Here is a 26,812-nt window from a genome sequence, read left to right on the forward strand (position 1 = left end):
GGTGGACCCACAAACCGCGCACATTTCACACAACATGTCTACTATAAAAATATATCGATATTTATTAAAATAGTTATGTAACGTGGTGAATCATTTCATTGAAACGGTTCGTAGGAGCGAACCGCTCAGAGGAACCGACTCGCTAAATGAATCAGACGTCCCTTGCACTAGCGCACTGAGCGGACTCCACACGCACACACACACACACACACACACTGGAGTGATGCATCATGGGGCTTGGAGTTTATTCTTCAGACTTATATTCTTATTTTCTCGTGTTTCTCCTGTTATATTGTTAATTTGTGTCTTTGTGTTTTCATGCTGACATTGCCTCAGCACTGCTACAGCTATGACCGCACAGTGACAGGGCCACTGTCCGCTGGAAAAACACCACAGTGCTTTAATACACGCCAAGGAGCTGAATGAATACCATGACATGATTGTTGCGTGATTAAAAAGATTATTTAGTGTTATTTGTGACGGTGATTACATGTCTTAAAACATATTTATATTTAAAAGAGGTGATGCTATATCAAAATGCTCTATGCCTAAATCAGTCCATCTTCAAAACCAATATCAGAACAAAAATGCTGAAAAAAGTAGTTGGTCCACATGAACATGAACACAGTATTACACAGTTCACAGAACACAGATCCTTTATTTTGACTGATGTATAATGCAGATAATCTACACTGTAAAAATGTTATCATAAGGAGCTATTTCTAGTTGACCTGACCATTACAATTCATTTATTTTATTTTAATTTATTACTATTATTATTGTTGTTGTTGTTGCGGTAACACTTTATTTTGACAGTCCACTTCAGACATTCTACTAACATTAAGTAACCTTGCAGCTGCATGTCAACTAGTCATTAGAGTATTAGTAGACTGTCTGCTTAATATCTTCTAACACTTTTCTAAGCTTTGCAAGTACATGTCAACTTATTCTGCTAAGCCTAAACCTAACCTAACGGTCTGCTCTGAGAGTTAGTAGACACCTAGTTGCTAATGAATGAGAATTAGTTGACATGTAGTTGGAAAGTTACTTATATACTACTATAGTTAGTAGAATGTCTAAAGTGGACTATCAAAATAAAGTGTAACCCCAGTTGTTGTTGTTGATTATGATGATTTTATTTGATGTGAATAAATGAAGCACACTTTTAGATTACCCGACACAACATTTTTAGAGCATAAGGCTGATAAAGACTATTTGACTGAAGGTTCGGTTATCCGATCAGGCTTCTGTCTGCTCTGCTCAGGCCGTCCCATTGGCAGGGCACTGTGAAGAACACAGGGGCGCCGTAGAAATGGCCGTGAGAGCCTCCGTCCCTCCGGTCCACGCTGCTGTCCGTCCCTGCGCTGTACGAGAGCGTCGCCTCGGCCATCGGCGTCCGTAGGGCTGGATCGCGAGCGACCGAGCGGCCTGAAGATCAGAGAGAAGCCGAGGCGGAAATAAAGAGTCTGACGTGTGCATTACCGTTCATAAAAGATCTGCTTACGATAAAAGTCAGCTTGTACAAAATTGCAACTAGGATTGAAATGCATGCACAAACGTGCAAAGAGAATGTTGTACATCACTGTACATCGTTTACAACAACTCATAATGTAGCCAAATTATACAAAGAGTTTGAAAATGTACATATTTTTCATTATTGTTGTGTGTGTTTGGAATATTTAAAATGTTAGCTATGAACTCAGCAACGGTAAGACGAGTGAGTAATGTTTGAGATGTAATTTTGAGCGGGGGCGTGAGCTCACAGTGAGGTTGGTGTTGTAGCCGCTGGTCTTCACACCCCGGTGATCCCTCAAACTCACTCCATGGCAAAGACAGGCCGGCAGATTCTGTCTGACATTGAGCTGAATGTCTAGGATCAGAAAACATAATTAAGCTCATTACCATGGCCACAACCACCATTACCATTAGAAAGCAGAACAATTAAAGAAAGTCACAGGAACCATAGAGTGAAAAGTTCTGCGTGTTCTGAAACAGCCACAGTCAGGTTTGATCTCAGGACTTACAGACTCTGGTGTAATGTTGTTCACCTGTTTTCAGAATCTGCTGTACGAAAGCCTTTCGCAAAGGGGTTGCAAGCGATCTTCAGCTGGGTGATCTGTGACAGGACGGACACGAGCATCAGATTCACTGCAGCTACACATGAACTGAACTGAGTCCTCTTGCAGAACTTTTTAACTATGGATGATGTTAAAGAAATAACCTTTAAATGCAGCTTTCTGGGTCTTACTCTTGCGGCTAATTTTCCGGCATTCCCCTGAACTTCGTGTTTGTTTGTATTTAATTTGTGAATGCCTCATAAATATAGAAATATGTTTAGTAGCAAAGGTTGTTATTTGATATCTCTCCTAACCAGCATTAATGGGAAGAAGATTTAAGATTAGGTTATCATTAATAATTGGTCACTCACTAATCATGACTCAAGTCAAGTGTTACTACCAAATCCATCAGAAGGAAGGAATTACTATCCAAAACCATTTTATATCATTTAAGTGTAATTGAGCATTTCATTAAAAGTTGCTTGCCCAGATTTTTAAGCTTAAAGGTTCATGAAACCCCGGACTACTTTTTCTGAGATTTTCGCAGAGGTGTTTGTGTTGCACATCATAGATGACAATGTTAGCATCCGTTCATTTTAATTGTTGGAGAAAACTGGTTAATTTGTAGCTTTTTTTGCGCTATTTTCATCTTCCGGGTTTAAAATCTACATTGTGCTGGACTACAGTACATCGATGACGCACTGGCGTCTCATAATTATTCATGAGGCGGCGTTTTCTTATCCTATGAGAAGACGCTTCGCCTAATTATTCCCGACAGCCTGTGGTGATTTAACTGCAATATTAACTGAGAGAAACGTTCACGGATGGAGAGAGATTGCTTCGGCACAAACGCGATTCATTCATATAACCTTAGTGAGTGTAATAGCGGGTTTTACAGCAAAAGGATTATAAACGCAGCAAAATAAGCCTTAAAAGTTCATAGAGGTGCAACAGTGCGTTCATATATACGTTTTTGTGCCTGTGCATTTATTTGTGTTGTTAACTCGAAATTAAACCGTCTAAACAGCAGTCTGAACCTGAAGTTGACTCTCCCCCCTCCGCTCCGCAGCACACCACGCCCACTTTTGCAGCATTTTTCAAAACTGTGGCGAGAACTAACCAGTGCTGAAACAGGGGGTTTCATGACCCTTTAACAACAGCTCAGTAACTAACTGAATCATATGTGGTAGTCCTGGCTTCATGTGTGAGGATGGTTGTTGGGTGTCTGGTACCCTGTGGTTCTGGTAGGCGGTGACTGCGATGAAGCGGGTTTCTGGGAAGGTGAACGTGCAGAAGTTGCGGTGGGCATAGCGCTGACTGTCGCGGCTCCTGTCCACCACAACCACGTGCAGCCGGGGCTGGTAGCGATGCATGGAGTTCAGGATCATCTACACACACGTGCACAGGTGTTTGAATCTCTGCCATCATCCAGACAATCACGTGCGTGTGTGTGAGCGCGCGTCTTACATGGCCGTTATCGTCCAGCAGGTTGTTGGTGAGTTTGAGGCGGTCGAATGAGACGGTCTGTTTGACCCACTGCGCTCCTCGTGCCGGCGAGTCCGGATGGAAGTGCACTCGTCCCGGGGCGGCTATATCTCCACGTCCCGCTACCAGCCAGGAGGAGCTGTGGAAAGCGTACCTGCGCACAGGAACATCAAGAACGGAGCAGTTCCTTCAGCTGGGGTTTGTGTAACGCAGGAGGTCTGGACAGTACAATTACAAATATTCTATATATTACATTTCATTTATAATTCTTTTAAAATCTTAATTCTAGTAAATCCACAACTGTAGTGTTATGGGGTTCTCAGTCAGGACGGTCCTGAAATGGGAAAAGTGAACAGCCCCTACTTTAAAGCAGGAAGAAATAAGTTTCTTGATTGTGCCATTTCTAATGTCCTGGTACAGGGAACTGCTGGTTGTGGTTTAGTTGCCAATTTTCACTATTAACTAGTTGCTTATACGCATGTATATTACTAGCATATTGGCTGTTGATTAGCACTTATGAAGCACATATTAATGTCTTATTCTGCATGAACACATTTTAGATCTCTTAATCCACCCCATATCTAAACTTAACAACTACCGTACTAACTATTAATAAGCAGCAAATTAGAAGTTTATGAAGGCAAAAGTCACAGTTAATAGTTAATAGTGAGAACTGCTCCTCAAACTAAAGTCAAACTGCTCCTCACCCCATCTAAACATTATGCTCAATTTATTTATTTATTTATTTTTTATGTCCAGAACCCTTTTTCTGATACCTGTATCGTTTGTCATCAACAGGAATAAAGTCCATTAGGAGCACATACTCTGCAGCAGGATCCATGCCTGAAATGTGTACTTGAAATGTAGGAAACATCCTTCTGTATGAACACAAACAACACCCGTCAACAAATGCAAATAATAACACTAATACTAGCAGTTTAGTAGTGGTATAATCACTATTACCATTGCCCTAACTCTAACCACTGAAGTTTGTGAGGTGGTCACGAAAGACCTGGGGTTCGTATTGCAAACAACATCCGAACAACCACCAGAACCTCAAAAAACCCACAGCAGCATCACTACTCACACGCTCTTCAGACAATGTAAACATGGAATTGCTCAAATCATTTTACAAAGAGGTGGTATTAGCAAACAAAATGACCTTCCAGCTTTTGTCACAATCATTTCAGTGCCCAGCTGGTCGAACTGCCGCCACAGGCTCTGCATTTCCAGCTGAACTCTGACGCTGGCAACTTCAGGAGCTTTGCTGCAGGTCCGGCCATCGTCTGAAGAAGACGGCAGGCCCAGAGAACACGCCGGAGACGACTCTGAGACTGACGTAGCAAAATAAACATCAGATCAGATATTCTCACCAGATCTATACTAAGACACTTTTTCTTGTTTATTCTAACGAGGTTCATGCGTAGAATGAAAAGTGCGTCCCACTTTCGTGTTGTGATGTATTTTTAAGCGAAACTTCAAATTGAGATGCAGGGATTGAATGTGATTGGCTTAACTGGAAAGGGAGTTGACATTTTGATTGAAGATTACGAGGTCAAATACATACAACTGCTTCCAACCAGACAAGTGACATGCACTAATAATAGAGGGTCAGTTCTGATATTCAGAAAACATGAAACTTGCTAGGATTCTCTGAAATTCCGAAAGCCAGTTTTAATATTTTACAAATCCAATGTTTTACAAGTAAATTTATCATGTTTCAAGGACGCTCAGATAGTTTACTTTAAAACGAGACAAGAAAAGATTGTTTCCAATTAAAAGTGACAAATGTTCAAAAATACTAATTGATTGATGATTGTTTCAAAAGGTACAAATAAGCAAAATTTGAATATTACCATTCATGGTTGCTGCTGTACTCAGGAATCCTGGTCCAGTGTCCAGTCGCAAACACGTTCAGCTTGTCTTGCTGAGACTCCATGCGTCTGTGGCTCGGGACGGTTCAGTCCGGCCTTTATATAATCAGCGAGATCCAATACGTAGTATTTCTGCACCTCATCCATATCACTCTCCCACAACCCATGACCCACGATGCCCGCAAACTTACTCTGAATTACGCTCAAGTATTTGTTAATTACACATACATCAGCCAGCATTATTGACTGTGGACAGAAGAATCAGTCGGTCTGTGGCAGCGATTGATCACCGCTGCGGCGTCACACCTCCAGCACTCAGCATACAGCTAATTGGACTTTTACCACCATTGTTCTGATGGAAAACGCTTTGCTGCCGGGTCATAGTTCTGACCTTTGATCCGGGATTACTCCCTCACAGACACTGAATAGCCTTCAGCTGAGCACCGAGGTCCTGACAAGCGGTGAAGATGGATCTGTTACTAATCGCCTGTGCACATTTATGAAGCATTTCTGCAATGCTGAATCATATACTTTTCTTATGTAGTTCTTGTGTCGTTTCATAGGAAGACAAATCTCAATTGACAGATAATGTAGTCACCCCCTTGTCATTCAAGATGTTCATGTCTTTCTTTCTTCAGTCAAAAAGAAACTGTGTTTTTTGAAGAAAACATTTCAGCATTTTTCTCCATATAATGGACTGATATGGTGCCCCGAGTTTGAACTTCCAAAATGCCGTTTAAGTGCGGCTTCAATCGATCCCAAATGCAGTTGTAAACGATCCCAGCCGAGGAAGAAGGGTCTTATCTAGCGAAATGATCGGTTATTTTCATAAAAAAAATACAATTGAAATACTTTTTAATCTCAAATGCTCGTCTTGTCTTTCTCTCCCTGAACTCTGTGTATTCTGGCTCAAGACAGTTCGGGTATGTCAAAAAACTCCAGTCGTATTTTCTCCCTCAACTTCAAAAATCATTTCAAAATCATTCTACATTGCTGCAGAAGAACAGACACAGTCTTTGCAAAGTGAACATGCAAAGAAGATCAAACACCCTTAACAAAAAAGGTGAAAAAGCCCTAACTGTCATGAACCGGAACAAAGACAGAGGTTGAGAACAGTCAGACAAGACGAACGTTTGACATTTAAAAGTATATAAATTGTATCATTTTAATGAAAATAGCCAATCGTTTGGCTAGATAAGACCCTTCTTCCTCGGCTGGGATCATTTGTGATTGTTTGAAGCTGCATTTAAACTGAATTTTGGAAGTTCAAAATCCGGGCACCGTATCAGTCCATTATATGGAGAAAAATGCTGAAATGTTTTCCTCAAAAAACACAATTTCTTGACTGAAGAAAGAAAGACATGGACATTTTGGATGACAAGGGGGTGAGTACATTATCTGTAAATCTTTTATCTGGAAGTGAACTTCTCCTTTAATATTGCAGTTGTTCCTCATGATCATGTGTTTATCAAAATCAATTCCTGACCATATTCTTGGCTGTTAATGCAGGCACAGGAGAGCGGTTCTGAAAATGGATTATCACATTTAACTTGTCAATATGCCATAGCCTGAATAGCTCACGATTGTGTTTCTCATTCAAATGTTCAGCAAAAAATTATGGTTTGGTGTTGACATGGTCCTTCCTGGAGGCATTAATATGGCCACCACATCCATCTTGCCCTGTTACTAATAAATAACAGATTACTAGCCCAAGATCTATTGATTACTGCTGACACATTTTTGTGATCAACTCATTAATCAAACCTAAAATGTAGAAGCATTTATAGTTTTAGGCCATTGTTAAATGGATAAGTAATTATACATATATATATATATATAATTAAAAAGCAGATGATTTTATTGTGCATAATAATATATATTTTTAGGAATAGGTATTCACAGCATTAATAAATGTGTATGTTTCCATATAATGTCAAAAAAAAAAACCTTTTAAAAAAAATTAGACACATTCAGACATTGAAGAAACAGTATGAAAGTTTTTTTTTTATTATTATTTTTCTTTTTATTATTTCATTTCATTGAACATTGAAAATCAGTTGTTGACAAAAAGCAGCTTAACAAAGGATTTTTGCTAGGCATTTTTGAATGAACAGGTTTCAGTGTTCTTTTATTCTTAGCTGTGATTGCCCTTTAGAGTCCTGTAGTCGTGGGAATGTGTAAAAAGTGCATATGAGTGTATTGTGAGCATGTGTGAGCGTGTGTGCTTCAGGGAAGGCCAGCGAAGCTCTGAGAAAGGCCATCCTGATGACGACGGGTCGAGGCGTCGGTACTCGGTGCAGGCGGCGAGGTGAAAGGAAGGTGGGTGGTGTAAAAAAGGGTCGGTTTACTCCTTGGTTAATAGCCTTCTGGGTGGCGGCAAAAATAGCCTGGAAGTGAGGCTTCACCTCCTCGCCCAGTTCATTCAACGTTTTCCTCAGTTCTCCGGATCTCACGCTCTGGCGGAACTCCAGGGCTCCCTTCTCCATCTGATCCCTAAAATCCTGGATGTAGGGCTCCAGCTGGGTCTTCAGCTCCTGGAGTTGCTCTGCCACCTTTACACGCACAGCCTCCAAGATGGGTATCAGCTTGGACTTGGTCTCCTCCCAGTTGTGTCCGATCTTCTCCTTCAAGCTCTTGACCACGGGCTCCAGCTTGGTCTTTTCTTCCTCCATGAGCTTGGCCAGGTACTCCTCGATGAAAGGTTTCAGCACATCTCTGTATTCCTGGATGTGCTTCTCCAGCACCTGCCTCAGCTCCTCACGGTGGGGCTCGATCTGCTTGCCGAGGTCCTCCACGTGCTTGGTCAACTTCTCACGCATGGGAGCCAAGGCCTCCAGCACCTGGGCGGCAACTGGGAGATGGCTTGAAAGGCGTGCTGAAAGTAGTTGTGGATGTTGTCCACAGACTGGCCCAGGAATTCCCTAAACAGGACGAGCATATAGGTTAGCTGTCACTGGAATAGCTGATGCGGTGTACCTTCTTAAAATGTCAGAATTACTTAAACTCAAAGCACAAAATCAAAATCGATGCTTCGTAGTGAAGCCATTCCGCTTTCGAGCGGCCCCTGACCGAAATGTCGTCTTACTTGTAGTCTTCAAATTCGGTGTCGTCGAGGTGACCGAGGATCCTGTGTGCGGACTGCTTCATATTATCGGAGTAAACCTGGAGCTCAGACTTCATGTGCTCCAGATGCGATGGCGGTTCGTCCTGCAGGAAACGGGCCTGGCAGCCTGGACAGAGCAAACGCAGATTCAGACGCTTGGGTCTAGAACGAGGGCCGAGCTTTATGCATTCAGTCTATCTAGATCTGAACTGCAACTTAATCTGAATACAGTTAACTGAATACATTTCTGAAATATCTTTATTGCAGGGAATTTTTTTATTCCTTTTTTTCAGTAAAAATATCTAAACATCATTCTGATCATTTTAAATGAAAAGCAAAATTGTGTGTGATATTAAGACTTTTTTTCAGAAAGTTAAATCCTTATCCTATTGGCATAAACTAGCAAGAACTTCTTAAAACCAGAATAAAAAAGGTTTAGGAACTATATATATATATATATATATATATATATACACACATGTATTCTTTGTATCTTGAAACACTTGTATCTTGGTTTACATTTTAAACTGGAAAACAAGGCAAAAATGCTGCATAAGAAACTGATGTTTTGACAGTGTTGAGAGAAGTTACGGGCGTATATACCTGCCAGCAAAACAGCAAGGGCGAGGACTACGAACCTCATCATGGATCTGGGTCAAAAAGAACAAACAAACACATGTTGTCAATCACAATGAATACATAGGTTTTAGGTTTCTAACCACAGGGGAAAGTGCACACTGGGGCTACAGCACGATTCCTCGGGATGGGTTTACCCTACAGCATATGTCAGCCTATTAGTCAAGACTCAAAGTTATCCCAGATTAGACAGTGTTTCAAAGGCTTCACAAGCAGATTAGCTCTCAACCACTGCATAATCTGAAATCCCTGGATTAACGTGGTCGCACCGATGTGACCGGGAGAACTTAGCAGATTCAGTCAGGCCTGAAGCTCCTGAAGTGTCCGGATCCCATCGAGGGGTTACGTGTCAGACAATGACTGATCATTAGTCTTCAAAACAAAGTGATTACTTTTGGTACTTTTAACAGTAAAAATGAACTATCAAAACATTGAACACAGACTGCAGTTACATGTATAACGCATTTTTTTCTTAACTCTCCAAACTCCCCAGTTGTTTCCAGATGAAACCCTATCCCGAGGTGCGCTATAATGTCCGAGGCTGGGCTGCTTACCTGTTGATGTAGCTGGTCTGGGAAGAGACTGAAGAACAGGACCAGAGGCGGCTCTTTTATAAGGCCGAGCGAGAGGGAGGGGGCCCGTATCCGGAGGTGAACCTCAACCCCTCACCTCCTCAACACAGGGTTCAAAGGTTCCCTATCGAGGGGACGGGGGAGGATGCATCAGCGCAGTCAGCACATACACACATGCTCGCTCACATCTACAAGAAAATGTCATTCACATCCTCATTTAACACTTAATTCTGAAACAGTGTTGTTACACAAGTGAAGCACTGCTGTTACACAAGTGAGGAGTTTTTTCCATATAATCTCACCCTTAACTATGACTTTTGTTGACATAATATACACTGGTTAATTCAGTTATATGAAATAATATTTTTGACTTGGATAAATCCAGTTCAATTAGATTTAGATTTATTTTCCCTAAAAAATGTTTTGTTTCAATAGTGATTTTGTGTTGTTATAGCACATTTAATTTATTTACACATTGTTTACACATTTACAAATAAAACTTTGATGATTCTGAGCACAGAAATTCTTTTACAAAATCATTTGTCATTCTGAACCTTTTCTTTTAAACTTTCTCAAGATGTTACTTGGACTTTCTCTGGAAACAGCAGCATCTGTGTGCTACGCATGTCCTCATGATGTGCCGCATGATTAAAAGGATCCTGAACTTTGTTACATGATTTAATCGTATTGTTCTTGGAACAGCATACAAGAATGTAAATAATGACATTTAGCGTAGCCTAATTATCTGTTTTTGCTCATTTATTGATATTATTATTTAGTACAACACATTAAACTACCACACATTAAACTACTGTTCCGTTCTTAACTGTATTCAGATTATATTTATGGTTTGGAATAGGAACTGATTAATTACTTTTTTAAAACTATCTAAATGATATTTGCACATGCAGCTACAGCTTTGGTAAATGTGAGGTGGGAAAACATGATTTCTTGAATATTTATCAGTAGTTGTGCAATGAATAAAACAAGTCACTGTTTCCAGAGAATCATAATTGCATAAAAAGAAATGACTAAATTACTTATTAAATTATCATTTAGGCATAAATTTTAGGGTGCATTTTGTATTCATATGTTTTTACTAATATAAAGCTATGCATTGTCAAAGCTCCGGACATTTTGTCCCCATAATGTAGTAACTTCACACTCGTTCAGGGGTGCGTTTGCGTCCGTGAGCCGTCTCGCCTCATGTGGAGATTTCTCTGAGGCCAATAGCGGCCGAAGCCAAAGGGCGACTCACTCAGACACACTCACTGGGACGGGGGAGAGAGTCAGATCATTAACATGGGCTTCAAAAGATTCATATGTTCAGTCGCATGCCATCTGTTTGCCTTTGTCTTGTTTTCAGAGAGACGAGATTTTTTTCATGAACAATGTAAAATCAGGGAAAAACAAACCCAACAACACAACAATCCAAAAGGGCTCATGATTTGTACATATCAGTTAATCTGAGTAGGAGTTTAAGTAAACGAATCAAGCAAACACACTGAACAAATTCAGTAGAAAATCAATGTTAGTAGAGATTCAGCTCTCATGTGTGTCTCTGGCTTTTCCTTGAAAGGGCCAGGACTTATTTGAATGTCCTCTCTGATAAGACCCGTCGGGGCATTTGGTCCAGGATCTGCTCTGTGAGGAGAGTGTCGTAATCGTTCCTAGTACACGCTGTCTGTATGACCACAGCAGGAGCCTGCCGGCCACTCGACGGGTCAAAGAGTCAGTCGAGGCCATAAAACACTTACTGTTCAAGCAGAAAGAGTTCTCTCGTGTGATTCACAATCGTTCTGCTTCTGGTTCAGCTGCATCAAAAGAATGGCTGTACGATGGCCGTTAACGCATTTGAAAACACATTTACGTTTATTCATTCAGCGAAAGCTTTTAGCTTTCTCTTTAAAAGCTGTTTATTTTCAGTGACAAAAGTCACGTGTTTTAATTCAGTGGAAAAAACCTGACAACAGCACAACAGGCCCAGTGGTGCTAAAATACACAGTTTGAAGTGCGAGGATCAGCAGTCGCGTTTTTCTTCTTCATCTGTTCCAGCAGATCGACGTAATGAAGAAGAATATCACAACACCGTTGGGAGTCATCAACAGATGAAATCGGTTCAACTCACTGATTAACAATCACAAACATTCTGTCAACACTATCTACAACCAGTTCTGTCATTTAACGTGTGTTTTGGCAGTAGTTTGTCTTCGACGGTCTGCCGTCATTATTACGAGAGAATCTCTAGATGCTTTGAATTCACAAAACAACTAAATGTTTTAAATGGTTAATGCTTCATCCCTGCAGTTCAGTTTTATCTTTCTGTTTTTGATTAGTCTTTTTTGACTTGTTTTCCAGGATTTTGTTTAGCTTATTTGACATTTAATTTAATTTTAGGACGTTTGTTAGTGAAAACAGAACATGTATGCCATCTAATCATCCTGCTTTATTTGTTGCCGCGGTGTGTCGAGAAAAAGCATTGAATGATGAAGCCTGGTAACGTTTCTGCGATCCTTCCTTCCTGCCGGCGTCGTTCGCTTCTTTCTTTCTCTTTGTCATGTATCTCTCTTCTGTCCTGTGAATGTGCATATCAATAGAGTCGTTAGCTGTTCTCACCTCTCGGTCTGGACTCTGAGTCTCCTTCCTAAAGCTGACGTTTGTGATCGCATCAGATCAGAGCTGCATCACAGATCCAACGATCTCATACTCTGATTCTTTTGTTTTCGGGTGGATTTTACTACGGTCGTAATGAAGTAGATAAGAAGACGTGCTATGCCTTTCTTCAGAAGCTTCCTGCAGCTCTCCGATCCCGGCCGTCTGTCCGTCTGTTTCACGGGCTCAGGACAAGTGGTTTGGAAAATAGATGGACAAAAATACTGGATTCAAACCTGACAGAACATGTTTAACATCTGAAATACACAAGTTCATCTTGCACCAGCCCCCCTACGTTACACATTTTAAGCCTGATGAAGCCGGACTGAGCATAAACGATTTATTTTGGGGGATTTTTCTATCAGCGACATTACAAAAACATTCCAGAATGCTGTTTTATGTCGTTTTATCTCATACATTTGTTGTGTTTTCGTCACTGGGTTAAAGGTCACATTTTGATGTGAAAACAGTAGCTCATTCTTTATTACAATGATTTCCCCCAGTTGTCATCAACACTATATATGGAAGAGCCTGAAACACCAACAGGAATGATGTTATCAAATGAGTAACGCTTCTTCTTTGGCTGGATAGTTAGTGAGCCTTCACGATCCTTTCCACTACAATAAAACAAACCAATAAACAAAAGACATTTATACCATGCATTTGCCTATGAATACTCTTATCAAGCATTTAAGATCATGAAAAACATGAATTGTGATCATTCTCACTCATCTGAAACCGTTCTTTTACAATCACATCTGAATGGTCACTGAACGCAGCAGATAAGTAATTGGGGAACAGTGCCCTTTTCTTGCTAACATGGGGTCAAATTACAATCATTACAAAACACTGCTCTTTCACCTCGTCCACCCAGCGACAGCAGTCCTGAACTCATTGTGAAACTGCAGCACTGAGGTAAAAGGCCAGCAGAAAGAGTGAAGGCAGAGCGTGTTCTGGCAGTTTTATCTTGTCGCTCTGACAGAACGTGGTAAACCGTCACGTTAAAACGTTCGCTCCGCTCGCCGCAGGAACACAAGCCATCGCTACCAGATCTGGCCTCCCGGTTGCATACAAATGCATTCGCGTGTTTGGAATAATTTAAATCGAATAAAAGCAAAATCGCAATTTCGAGTGCTCTCGTCCGTCCAAACGGATGGATTGATTGTGTAGATCATGTGTTCAAGGCTCACTGGGGTTACATTTGCTTTCACAAACAGACGCCCACCTGCGCTGATAAAGAAGGGCCGCTGTTTGCTGTTTGTCAATGTCCGCAGATTCTGAGATTTGGCCTCACGTCCAGCAAACCTTAAAGTTAAGAATTAATATCAATAAAACACAAATCATGCACAGATTCACTCAGCACTTGTTTTATGCTAGCTTGATTCTTCCCTTGGAGTTCTTTGGGTTCTTCATTTCTTAACTGTGTGTGTGCAGGTTGTAAACGTTTGTTGGAACCTGCTGTGGCTTTTGCATCACTTTCTCGATTCTAATTGAAAGTGATTCAGTGTGTGCATTCATAGAGCGTAACTGCGCTGAGCACAGCGGACGCACACTACAGCGACATCACACGATGACTTGGACCGAATCTCAAAGCCCTGAGAGATGTTTTGATTTTTAAGTGTGAGTCGACCTTTTTTCTTGAAAATATTCAAGAGGTGTCCATATACTTTCTAGAGCAACTCTCAGTGTTGGGAAGGTTACTTTGAAAATCTAATAGGTTACAGATTACAAGTTACTCCATTTAAAATGTAATAAGTAGTGTAAGTTTTCAGTTACTTTATTAAAGTAATGTATCTTGTTACATTTGATTACTTTTGATTACTTCTCTAAATTTCTAATATTTTCAACTGTTAATCATTTTAAAACATTTAGGCAGAGTTAACCCTACAGCAGCGCTCAACACTGACAACTGTCAGACTTTCAAAATATTTTTAGCACTTGAATTAAGATTATACCATTTTTCTGAAATGCTAAAACATATTTTTTGAAACCATCACTCATTTTCTCAAAACTTTAAACACAAATGTTCAAACTAAATTCACTGAACCCCTGACTCTTCTGGCAAAATCAAACAATTGCTTCAAAACCATTTCAGCTGTACTCAAAATCAAACAACGCTTTCGAATCACACACACGTTAGTCAATAATATACACACTACAGATCATTCACTAGACATGACCAAAAATGGAGAACACAGTGTCCAGTGCATGTAGTTACTAAAAAAGGATGTTTATTGTATATAGTAATTATGTTGCAATAAAAAAAAGATACATAAACATGGACTCAAATACATATATATATGTATATATATATATATATATATATATATATATATATACACACACACACACACACACACATCTATCTATCTACCTATCTATACATATGTGTGCATTTTTTCTTTTTTTTTTTTTTTTTTTTTTTTTTTTGGTATATTTACCAAACTTAGGTGTGTATATATGTATATTCACACTCCTCTGTACCTCTCAGATTGACAGATGCACCCGTGCCTTCTGTGTACTTTGAACTGGCTTATATTTTCTGGCTTATATTTACAGTTTACAACTGCTTACACACGTTTTCACAACTTTGCCTCTATTTTTCAAAACTTTACACACAAATCCAAGAATTGCACACAGAAAATGCAAAATGCCTCACATCTCTTGCAAAATGAAGCACTGCATTCGAAATAGAAACACATCTCAAAAGCAAACATCTTAGGTTGCTAACACCTTTGCCTTAATATTATATTTTTGGATATATCATATACACACAGTTATTCAAAACCTAAAACTCTTCTTTCATGAGCTCCTGTGTACATTTCTGTACAAGACTGAAAGCAATCGGCAGAGAGATGTTGAAAAATAAGCAAGTAATAAGCAGTAAACAAAAAGCAGGATTAAAACCAAGATTTTTTTTTTACTGTAAGCATTTGTAGTCGTGAATAAAGAATTACACAATACGAAAGAAAAGAAATACACTACCAGTCAAAAGTTTTTGAACAGTAAGATATTTTTTTTTAAAGAAGTCTCTTCTGCTCACCAAGCCTGCATTTATTTGATCCAAAGTAGAGCAAATACAGTAAAAAAATGTTTATTATTTTTACTATTTAAAATAATTGTTTTCTATTTGAATATATTTTAAAATATAATTTATTCCTGTGATTTCAAAGATGAATTCTTAGCATCATTACCCCAGTTACATGATCATTCTGATATTTTGATTTGCTGCTCAAAAAAACATTTATTATTATTATTATTATCATTATTATGTTGAAAACAGCTCAGTAGAATTAGTTTTTCAGGTTTCTTTGATGAATAGGAAGTTCAGAAGAACAGCATTTATCTGAAATAGAAATCTTTTGTAACACTGTAAATGTCTTTATCCTTACTTTTAGCGTCTTTAAATACAATGATTAATATCTATAATTTCTTTCCCCAGAAAACAAATCTAAAAATACTGACTCCAAGCTTTTGAATGGTATAGTGTTTAATGTTACAAAAGCTTTTTGTTTCAGATAAATGCTGAATTTTTTATTTTGATTCATCAAAGAATCCTGAATGTACTCAACTGTTTTAAATATTTATAATAATAATAAATTAATAATAAAACTTAAAAAATCCTACTGTTCAAAACTTTTGACCGGTAGTGGACAGAAACCAAACATTTTGAAAAAAAGGTGATCATTCCAAGGCCTATTCTGAAGTTTGATTGGTAAAGCAAATGAATGAAAGTAAAGCAATGAGTGTTTGCACATGTGAGGTGTTCGTGTGAGGCACTGATGAATTAGTTTGGCATTTTGACTGGTTGTGTTTTAAAAAGGAAATCAAGATAATTCCTGTTAGATTCTTGTGTGCTACATAGAGAATTTTGTGTTGCATTTTGCAAAAAGAGTTTTATGAAAATGAAAACTGAGTCAAAGGCAAAGAATTTGCGTATGGTTTTGTCTTAGTGAGTGAGAATGTGTTTAGAGTTTTGCAAAAAAGACTGCATGAGATCTGCAAACAGTGTCTAAACTGCCTGAACTTGTTTAAGGTTTTGCAGAAAGAGTAATTTTTTTTGACAAATTGGTTTAGGCTATTGAGAATTTGGTTTACAGAATGGGGTTTAGTGTTTTAGCAAATATGAAAAACTGTAATAAGTAAGGAATAATATGCATCTTTATTTTACAATAACAACTGGCTGGACATACATTATCCCACTTTTTACACAGCCGCTCGCCACAAAAGTAAATAATTAGACATGAAACACTGATCTGAGCTGAATTATTTGAATGCAAACCTTCTGTGACGAAATCAGTTGCTGGCGAGCAGCAAGTTGACAGAATTAAGAAATTGTACACATAATATTAAATTGACTTTTAATATTTTATTAAGCTAACCAAACGCAAAGCTTCTACCAAAGACAATTATCAAGCGTATAGCGCCGACTTAAGTTGCCCGGATGAGTCTGTGTTATTAGCTTTTACCAGTTGTTATCGGGGAATAACATACCTTGGAATGACACGACTGACCAATCAGAGTCAAGCATTCCACAGAGCTGTGTAATCATTTAATTTAAAGCACAGACACCACAAATTCAGACCTAACACCTCTTATTTACTTCGAGATCATTCTGAGGTTAAATACAGATTTGAAATCATAACAAGAAATAGTTTAATAGCTATGATACTGGGTTTAAAATCTAATGTTTGCATAGTTATGACAGAAAACACTGGCATCTAACAATGCCTTGGACTAAACAATTCATCTTAAAAATAAAGTATATGCATAAACCCAAATAGGAATGCATGCAATTACAGTTTTTCACATTTGCTAAAACACTAAACCACATTCTCTAAACCACATTCTCAATAGCCTAAACCAAATTGTCAAATAAATCACTCTTTCTGCAAAACCTTAAGCAAGTTCAGGCAGTTTAGACACTGTTTGCAGATCTCATGCACTCACATAAACACATTCTCACTCACTAAGACACAGTTTGCTCTGTGATGAACTTGTGATGCAAAACCCTAAACACAAGAAAGCAAAAGTTAAGCACAACTGCAACACGGCAGTCATTGTTTACACACAATAATTTAAAATTCTTCACACTTGTTTCTAAATATTTAAATATACAAAATATAAGCCAGTTCAAAGTGCACAGGAGGCACGGGTGCATCTGCCAATCTGAGAGGTACAGAAAAGTGTATATATGATATACTGTACAGTACATAGTCATTATTTTGCAATAAAAAAAGATACATAAACATACACAACTCAAAAGAAATTACATCTATGTTTGTGTGTGTGTATTTTTCCTTTTTATTTTTTGGTATATTCAACAAACTTAGGTGTGATTTCTTTTGAGTGTATGCATGATTTTGATTTTCTATAGATAGACAGATATACATGTACACATATGTACACGCTCACACACACACACACACATATGTATGTATTTTTCCTTTTTATTTTTTTGGCATATTCAGCAAACTTAGGTGTGATTTCTTTTGAGTATGTTTTTTGTATCTTTTTTATTGCAAAACAATTACTATATACAGTAAATGTTCTTTTTTTGTAACTACATGCACTGGACACTACATCATTTTTGATGTAGTGTCTAATGAATGATCTGTAGTGCGTATAGTTTTGACTAATATGTGTGTGATTTGAAAGCTTTCTTTGATTTTGAGTACAGGTGAAATGGTTTTGAAGCGACTGTTTGATTTTGCCAGAGGAGTCAGGGCTTCTGTGAATTTAGTTTGAACGTTTGGATTTGTGTTTAAGGTTTTAAGAAAATGAGTGATGGTTTCAAAAAATGTGTTTTACCATTTCAGAAAAACTGTAAGCATGTGTCCTGTTCTGTGTTATAAACCCCTGAAACAATGCAATTCATGAAATCAATTAAATCTGTGTGTGTGTACCCGGTATTTATCATGTTATGGGGACCAGATGTCCCAACAAGGATAGTAATACCAGTACATTTTGACCTTGTGGAGATATTTGTGAGGTCTCCATGAGGAAACAGGCTTATAAATCATACAGAATGAGTTTTATGAGAAAGTAAAAGTGTGCACAGTCTCCTGTGAGGGCCAGGTTTAGGTGTAGGGCGATAGAAAATACAGTTTGTACAGTATAAAAACCCTTACGCCTGTGGAATGTCCCTATAAAACATGGAAACACAACGTGTGTGTGTGTGAAAAAATTCAGATGTAACCCTCTTTGTAATCATTAACATTTTCAAAAGTAACTGTAATTTAATTACACGTTTTTTCAGTAATTGTAACTAATTACAGTTACATTAATTTTTTAATTAAATGATGTAATTCCTTTACATGTCACTAGTTACTCCCCAACACTGATTAGCACATGCATTAATGAATATACATATAAGTAGAAATACGTCAAAAAGCGATAGACAGAGCATTACACGGACAAACAGTGTTTATTACTTCAAACAGCTCTAGTTAAAGCTCTAATACAGTTTAACACTTGAAATGACTATAAATATTACCCTTATGAATCCTACAGTGAATCGAACAGTTTTATGAAATATAATTTTCAACCAATAACAACAGAACAATATAGTCCATAGTAAATGGGTTTATTCATTCACCGTTTGCACAGCTCAGTGCTGTTTGATAACAGTGTTCTCCGTTTCACCAACATTACCCAAGAAAATATATATGATGTAGGAGAAATATCATTCATTTCTCTGGACTGTAACTCCATACATCTAGAACGCAGAGGGTGAACGTCCAGCACCGAAACAGCAGGAGTTCATGGGCCGATTCACGTTTCTGCTCATGCACGAGACGTCAAAGCGACAAAGACATCACTGATGTTTGAGGAAATGACTGAATGACCGAGCTGTGATTCTACAAGACACAATCGCACACTTCTCGTCAAACATGCACTTGTGGAATGAGTTCAAGGCTGGAAAACATCTCATCCAGAGGAGCAAGAATTCATGTTAGCTGTGTTAACAAAAATATCTCTCTACAGTACTTTATTTCTCCAATAAGAAAATAAAAGTTTTGTTTTTTTTCATTTAAAAACTTTCTAAAAGAAGCTTTTGCGGTTTTACATAGAAATACAAACAAAACCAAAGACATTCATTACAACCAATGCAATTAATGAACGTTATACAAAATAAAGTTACATTGTAAAAAAAAAAAAAACAAATAAAAAAACCCTTAAATAATTCCACTGAATTCATCCTATGATATCAAGCAATTATAAAACAATCCTGGGGTAGAAACACAACAAGAAGAGCGGTTAAAGGGCTGCTGTCATTAGAGACCCCTGAACCAGACGCCTTCGCACAAAGATTTAAACGAGGACACAGATATATTTTTTTCGTGAAGTATACCGGCAGTCACAAGTTAAAATGTTAAATCAGCTGTTTTTGCACTGATGCCACTGAACAATCACGTTGGGTTCCTCAGAGAACCAGTGATCAAAACATAAAATTGTTTTGCACATGTCAAGAACATCTGAATAATCTGAAGAACCTTTTTCCACTATAAAGAATGTTTTGTGCAGTGATTCCATTAATTTAAAGTAACATGTCTGGGATATATTTTCGCCCAAAATGATATATCCTATTTTTATTTAAACATTACTATATAGTTAAACAAATAAAAAAGAATAAACATTTTATATCTCCATAACCCCATGTTACAGTAAGAAATTCACCGTTACCAATAATAACAATTCAAATAATAATCGTTTAAAAGTAACGTGTGTCTGGGCTTTAAATGTGATTCATCATCACGAAAATAATGTTGTAATGCAAATACACAACAACAAAAATGTAAAAGTTTTATTTTTTGGGGTGAAATGTGACCCAGACATGATTTAGTGGGACGTGAAGCCTACTTGAATCTGTTCTGACGGTACACTCGCTCGGGTGATACCGCGGTATTTCTCAGATGTTACAGTGAAGGTGCCGGTCGAGGGGAAGCTGCTTCAGATCAGTGAATGTGTGTTAATACGCCTCCTTCTGCGTGTGCATCTGCTCCTGGATCTTCTGCAGCATTTCCTGCATCCGCCTCAACTGCAACAACAAAAGAAAAACAGTCAAACGCTGATCAATCGATACAGACCAATCGGTACGTCTGTGAGTCACATGACAGACAAACATCTAACAGGAATCTCCAGCCTGACCAATCACGTTAGCCGATCACAGTCACGTGATCTAATAATCGATACCGCGCACGTCTTCGGCACTCGTGAGTTCAGTGACACAGACGCGTCTGCACGATCAGTGAACGACGGAAATCAATGGTGCCGTTGCGTAATCTGCCGCATGTAGGCTAAGATCGATGCTCTCTGTACACTACAGCACGTCAACATGAACGTGCTATGATGTGCTAATTATGTATTTCTGCAGCATTTCCAACTGTTGTCATTTTTCTGACTAGTAATTATGTTATAGAATAGTGTAACTGGAGCTGGTGATGTGTGTGTACTGAATGAATCCCCTCCTCAGGTACTGCATGCTCTCACCGTCACTCAGTATTTACACTCATACCGCGGTTATCTCAAGATTTCTATAATATTGTTTTGCTAAGAACTGCTGATATTGCATTTATGGTTCAGAAAGAATGAAAAAAAAAACAAAAACGAATCAGGAATTGTAATGAAGAGCTTAACTGTGAAGCAGAATAAACCTTTGAACGACGCGTCCACAATGGCTGCATGTAAATACAGACGTGCCACATCAAATCATATCAGCAGTGTTCAGAAGACTTTAATTACAGACTGATTCCAGTGCAATAAATTCATAACAGAAAATGACCTAAAAGCAATGTCATATTTTTTCTTCTTTCTGCAGTGACTGGATCAGAATTTTAAAACAACATTAATCTACTAATCATCCAAAATATACACAAAATACCACGACTACGTAAATGCTCCAGATTTGAAATGGGTACAAATGTTGTGAGATGTACAGGCAATTTTTTTTAAATAATGCCCCCCCCCCCCATAATTTATCACATTTTTTCCCTTTTTTTTGTCAAATTTTGTTAGTCTTTGATGTTGTTTAGATAACAACTGAAGAACTGCCCTTAGAAAAAAAGAAGTTTATTCAAGTGTGCTATTACTATACTTCTTTTAAACTAAAAATAGGACAGTATACTTTCAGTCTACTTTTTCAGTACCTCTCAGAAATGTGCTTTAATTACTCATTGGAAATATACTTCAAATTACATTTAACACACTTGACTTATACTTAGAAAAAGTCTTAAGATATTTAAGCTATACACTTTGAGAATCCATGTTTTCATCACTATTACAGATCTTCTGTACAGAATTTCCAAAACATAAGCGAAGAAAATAAAAAGATGCTTCCACATGTAATCGAACACGATCATCAGACAAAAAAACCAAACAAACAAACAAAAAAAAAAACATCAAAACTATGTAACGTTATTTCTTTCTTTGAAACTTACCCACATTCAGGTGTTTATAAAAAAAGAAAGCATGAAGCTAAAATAAAATGTTTTGTTTACAAGCAGATACCCTGTTCTTTCTTTTGATGTTTTGTATGTTCAGATATTCATTTAACAAAATATAAACAAATTAATACCTAAATAGAGACATAGTAGTATACTTGAAGTATGATGTAAAGGTTACTTAAAGAAAGCTTACAAGCTTTTAAACTAGTTAAACTATTAATCTAGTAGTTTACTGAGACTATACTTCAAAGTGTACTAAAAATGCTGCAAGTATTTAATTAGTAAACTATCAGTATACCTATAAGTTCACTTTTAGTACAGCTGCGGTACAAACTAAACGCATAGATGTAAACTAGTTGTGTACTCAAAGTTTACTACTGTTATACTTAAAGTATACTTTTATATACTAGAAAGTGGGCCAATTTAGTCCCAAGGAGTATTGAAATAGTACACTTACAACCAGTGTTGGGGAAAGTTACTTCTAAAAGTAATGCACTGCAATTTTAAGTTACTCCCTGAAAAAGTAACTAATTACGTTACTTAGTTACTTTATATGGAAAGTAATGTGTTACATTACTTTTGCGTTACTTTTTAAATCTGGGCAGGGCTTGTTTGTTTGTTTGTTTGTAATATAAAACAATTCTAATGTAAAAGCCCCTTTACACCACAAAAGTGAAATTAATTTACCACAGGCTGAAAGAAAAGTACATTTATGCAGGAGATCACTCTTCAGCTATAAATAAAATAAAGCACAAATGTTACTTTATCTTGAGTAATTTTTGCTTATTAGTGTGGCTGAACTGCAGCATCGAAGGTCAGCAGCAAAGACACTGGTTAATAAAATGGGATTAAATACATAAAGGATATTTGTTTATTTAACATATGTAATTATTGCAGAGTTGCGTCATATTTTGAGTTTACATTTCACTGTTTTTATTCATTTTGAAGAATACTGAATCTGTTTTATGTGAGTGAGATGAATTGATGCATGTTCACATTTAGAGTAGAATACAGTAACATCATGTTTACTCCCAATTTCCCCACAGGAGACTTGTCAATCAATAAATGGGGAAAAAAGTAACTGGCGTTACTTATTTGAAAAAATAACACAGATATTTTCTTAGAAATTCAAAAGTAATGCGTTACTTTAGTTACTTTAAAAGAGTAATATTATTAGGTAACTCGCATTACCCCCAACACTGCTTACAAATATACTACCAGTACACTGATATTTGTATACTTATCACATAAAGTATACCTAAAATATACTTGAACTTTACTGAAGTATACTTAATAAAATCAACTTGAAGTATACTTCTTTTTGGTGAGGGTAACCTGAAAATGTATCATGTGACACCACATATATTTGCGTTTAGGCCCTTTTTTTTTTTTTTGCGATATCTGAAGTATCGAAATAGAATTAATGCACTAAAGTTAAATAGAAAAATATAGTGTCGACATAATCGGTAAGAAGCATTTCCATCAGCTATATCAGTAAACTGTCAGATTCCCCCAGTCTGGATGCAGGATTAAAGTGCATCATGGCAGAGATGTGCAGGCTTCGGAAACTCTAATAAACACAGGTTACACACACAGCATGTGCTCTACTACAGGGGTTTTCAGATGTGACCTGGAGGAGCCCAGCAATGCACATCTCCCTCATCCAGCACACCTGATTCAGCAGTACCTGAATTGTGTGTGTGATAAGGGGAGACAGTGCTGGGGTCCTCCGGGACAGCTTTGAAAACCCCTGCTCTACTCTACCCTACTGCCTGATAGCACCATATACACCTACAGGGGGCGCCAGTGACCCGTACGACCAGTGATCTGGAGAGACGGGTGGAGGGTTGATCTGGGTTCACGTGCTTAAATACACAGGTCGTTTGAGCGTGACGGACTATTCGAAGCCCTATGGGACGCCGCTAGGACCCTTGGGAGTGAGGGTCGGCGTCGGGTTCGGTCTCCGCGAGCGGCTCTGGGTCCGAGTGCTGGTCGTGATGTTGCGTTTGCTCGTGTGGACCTTGGCAGGGATAATGCCGTACCTCCTCGTCTTTCTCGCGGATGAGCTTCTCCGTCTCGTTGTCGGTGACGCCGGGCACCATGGGAATGGGGAAGTCGGTGCCGCTCTCCCTGGTCAGTTTGCTGCTCGGAGCAAAACAGCACATGCATGCACGAACGGTCAGTTTCACCAGCGTGACAATTACTGTCTCAAACTGCAGTGCCAAAAGCACCGAACTGGTGCTTCAAGAGCAGTACAGCCAACAATTCCACATCTAACATTCACATAGTATGAGAAGTAATCTGCAGGCATTCATTAAGTTCCTCATGTGTTTTAATGCCATAATAGTTAGCCGTGTCCTACAACATGCAGGTAAATCTGCAAAGGTGGAAAGAAGTGACGTGGTTTGATGTGAACGTTACGTGTGACTCTAAAGCGTGGTAAAGCGTGCGAGCGCGGCCTCTGCTGGCTGAAGGATGAATGCATACTTGCGGTTGCGTTCCTTCACCACCATGCGGGTCATGCTCTGGATGCACTGCGCTCTGTAGTTCTCATAGTGGGTTTCCCGGGTCACGTCCTTCAGATCCTGCATGTGCGTTCGTACCAACATGTTCCTCAGCTTCACAAAGTCACAGTGCGCTGGGTTCTCCACTGCCAACAAACACACACATATAGTTCATATCCAGCCTGCTAAATGATCACGGAGTAGGATGAACATCTTCATTTGGTCTTGTCAATATTAGGAGTATCTGTGTGGGATCTGGATCATACCTTCTACGATTCCCCAGGGGTACAGACGTCCTCGGACCCTCTTGCCTTTCGCTTCCACTACTGTGTTACTGCCGATCACAGCGAAGGGAATGCTGTCCTACGGGAGGAGAACGACCAGACCGATCACCAACACGAGTCACGCTTACGAAACAAAAATACATAGAAGTATACTGGAAAACACAAACTAGCGCTTGTATTTTTCAATATGCTACAATATATATTTATGGACTTCAGGTATGGCTATAAACATATAAAACAGAACATTTTAAACAATGAAGACAAAAACTACACTACATTTTTACATGTAACAGCTACATAAAGCCAAACACATATCATCTCATTTTATTGTTTGCATAGTTTATTGTTTTGTTACATTTTATTGTTTGCATATTTTGATATATGAAAATATGTGTGATGGTATGTAAGAAAAATACTTCAACATTTTACTGAAAACAAACGTCATAAGTTTTCGATTTCCGGACAAGTCTTTCCTGACCTTGAGCTCTTGATCCTGCTGTTTGAAGTCCTCATCCTCATCTGAGTCACAGTCTGGAAACTGGTAGATCTTTATTCCGTATTGTTCGATCTCCTCTCGAATCTGAAGGGTTTGACACTGAAATAAGTCCACGGGACCTCTATAAACACACGGGACAGGTGTTTTTGCTAGCGTGAGCACTTGCCTTGATTTTCTTTTTCTTGACCTCCGTTGGAGTGAGTGTGTCGGCTTTAGCTAGTACAGGAACAATGTTGACCTTCTCGTGAAGAGCCTTCATAAACTCCACATCCAGAGGCCTTAACCTGACACACCAACACACAGTGACAGTGTTAATCACCCCCAACAGAGCAAACTAGAAGAGTGTCAACATAAAGTTTGAGTGATGGCTTGACAAAGACCAGTTCTAAAGTTCAAATCTGCTTAAAACATCTTAAGGTGATATTTACACTCATTTGCATTCTGAATCCATGATCATTTTGAACAGAGAGGTAAAGTTGACAACAAAAAAACCTGACTTGGCTTTCCATCACTCATCAGACAGCAGTAACCACACCTGACCAGCAGAGGGCACAGGTGCACTGTGGGAGCTGGTGTTTTTTCACTAATGGCTGAAATAAGAGACGGACTGTTTTTGTTGTCTTTGTCTTGCCCAATCACGTTTCGAGGGGGTGCCCCATTAAAAATAATGTTCCAGGGGATAAAATACACTTTTTTTTTTACCCTAGTAAATTCGTATTTTGAGGGACTGAATATGACATTATTGGCAACAGTGTTAAAATAGCCTACTTCTGCGGGAAGACTTGGCAACACTGCTAATCACACTATTTCACACTGGGACGTCCTCTGGAGTGAGTTCAGTATTACTGTTTTCATCAAGAACATAATGGCAGCATCTGACGGGTTTGAATATCAGCCACCAGACCTGAGCCTTAACCACCGCACCACACCACCGAGTCAGGTCGCTCTGATCAGATCTGCCTGTATAATGGCCATGAGGCTCGTACCCGTGACCGAAAGGTGAAATGAAGTAGAGGCAGCAGTGCACGCGGTTATCCTGAATGTTCTTGCGGTTCAGTCCGCTCTCGTCTCTGAAATACTGCTCAAACTGCTGGTCTATGTAGTCTGCCACTGACTTCCAGCTGAAAACACGAACACACAGATCAAAAACAATAACAGGTTTTTTTTACAGTACTAGTATTTATACCTCAGGGTAGAATTATACTGCATTTAATTTATGCTACCTAAAATATTTGATCAAAACACCTCACAGTCTTACAGTAATGAGGATCTAATGAGATGACCATTCATATTTTACGCACAATCAGAAACCCTAAAGTCCTTCATGTACCATTCAGTGTTATTGACAGCATCCCCGAATCCTGGTGTGTCCACGATAGTGAGCTTCAGTTTGACGCCCTTCTCCTCGATATCCACCGTGTGTTTGGTGATCTCCACCGTCTGAGTGATCCTCTCTACCAACACAACACAGCCGTCGGACAAACAGTAAAGGCACGTGTGAGTAATCGCAGCGAACGCTGACAGCAGGTGGAGATGAGCCTCACCTTCAGCATTGAGCAGCTTTCTGTCTTTGTAGAGATCTGTCAGGAACAGACTGTTGACCAGGGTGGACTTTCCTAAACCTGACTCTCCTGTGAGGAAGAAGAACTCCATTATCATCATCAGCAACGCCACTGATATTAAGGAACAGTGAATAACAGCTT

General features: G+C 38.7%; 3 protein-coding genes across 18 annotated transcripts in view; all 3 read right to left on the minus strand.

Moving 5' to 3' along the window:
- Window positions 1-721: 721 nt before the first annotated feature.
- On the minus strand, window positions 722-5,965 carry LOC127157588 (T-box transcription factor TBX1-A). Of its 2 annotated transcripts, XM_051100825.1 has the most exons (8): window positions 5,399-5,965; window positions 4,705-4,876; window positions 4,319-4,420; window positions 3,525-3,696; window positions 3,290-3,445; window positions 2,049-2,116; window positions 1,764-1,870; window positions 722-1,428 (listed from the first exon to the last, which is right to left on the minus strand). In XM_051100825.1, the coding sequence occupies exons 1-8, from the start codon at window positions 5,403-5,405 to the stop codon at window positions 1,232-1,234; spliced, it is 981 nt and encodes a 326-aa protein (XP_050956782.1). In that variant the 5' UTR covers window positions 5,406-5,965; the 3' UTR covers window positions 722-1,231. The 2 variants fall into 2 exon arrangements, with proteins under 2 accessions (XP_050956782.1, XP_050956783.1); XM_051100826.1 differs by lacking the exons at window positions 4,705-4,876; window positions 5,399-5,965 and adding an exon at window positions 4,506-4,580.
- Window positions 5,966-7,403: 1,438 nt separating this feature from the next.
- On the minus strand, window positions 7,404-9,807 carry apoa1b (apolipoprotein A-Ib). Its single transcript, XM_051100818.1, is given in 5 exon segments — window positions 7,404-8,273; window positions 8,276-8,337; window positions 8,502-8,646; window positions 9,123-9,169; window positions 9,710-9,807. Coding segments are annotated over 4 exon segments (990 nt in total). The 5' UTR covers window positions 9,166-9,169; window positions 9,710-9,807; the 3' UTR covers window positions 7,404-7,533.
- A 9,582-nt stretch (window positions 9,808-19,389) lies between these two features.
- The window catches only part of septin4b (septin 4b), a 55,614-nt gene continuing 48,191 nt past the window's right edge, over window positions 19,390-26,812 (minus strand). For 12 of the 15 annotated variants that reach the window (XM_051100812.1, XM_051100813.1, XM_051100807.1 and 9 more), the window contains 8 exons: window positions 26,440-26,740; window positions 26,096-26,230; window positions 25,276-25,393; window positions 25,092-25,193; window positions 24,596-24,692; window positions 24,313-24,475; window positions 23,868-23,967; window positions 19,390-20,420 (listed from right to left, as the gene is read on the minus strand). In XM_051100812.1, the coding sequence (XP_050956769.1) occupies window positions 20,352-20,420; window positions 23,868-23,967; window positions 24,313-24,475; window positions 24,596-24,692; window positions 25,092-25,193; window positions 25,276-25,393; window positions 26,096-26,230; window positions 26,440-26,740 (1,085 nt within the window). In that variant the 3' untranslated portion in view covers window positions 19,390-20,351. The remainder of the gene's footprint in view (window positions 20,421-23,867; window positions 23,968-24,312; window positions 24,476-24,595; window positions 24,693-25,091; window positions 25,194-25,275; window positions 25,394-26,095; window positions 26,231-26,439; window positions 26,741-26,812) is intronic. The other 3 variants (XM_051100816.1, XM_051100802.1, XM_051100804.1) reach the window with 2 other exon arrangements.

This window comes from Labeo rohita, unplaced genomic scaffold, assembly GCF_022985175.1.
Source record: "Labeo rohita strain BAU-BD-2019 unplaced genomic scaffold, IGBB_LRoh.1.0 scaffold_112, whole genome shotgun sequence".
In the NCBI taxonomy this organism is placed as follows: domain Eukaryota; kingdom Metazoa; phylum Chordata; class Actinopteri; order Cypriniformes; family Cyprinidae; genus Labeo; species Labeo rohita.

What these genes read in the sequence shown, in the direction of transcription:
- LOC127157588 (XM_051100825.1), bottom strand. An exon ending in GTTGATGACAAACGATACAG is followed by an intron (nt 3,697 to 4,318) that starts GTATCAGAAAAA and finishes TCCTGTGCGCAG; the next exon opens with GTACGCTTTCCACAGCTCCT. An exon ending in CCGCCTACCAGAACCACAGG is followed by an intron (nt 2,117 to 3,289) that starts GTACCAGACACC and finishes GTCCTGTCACAG; the next exon opens with ATCACCCAGCTGAAGATCGC.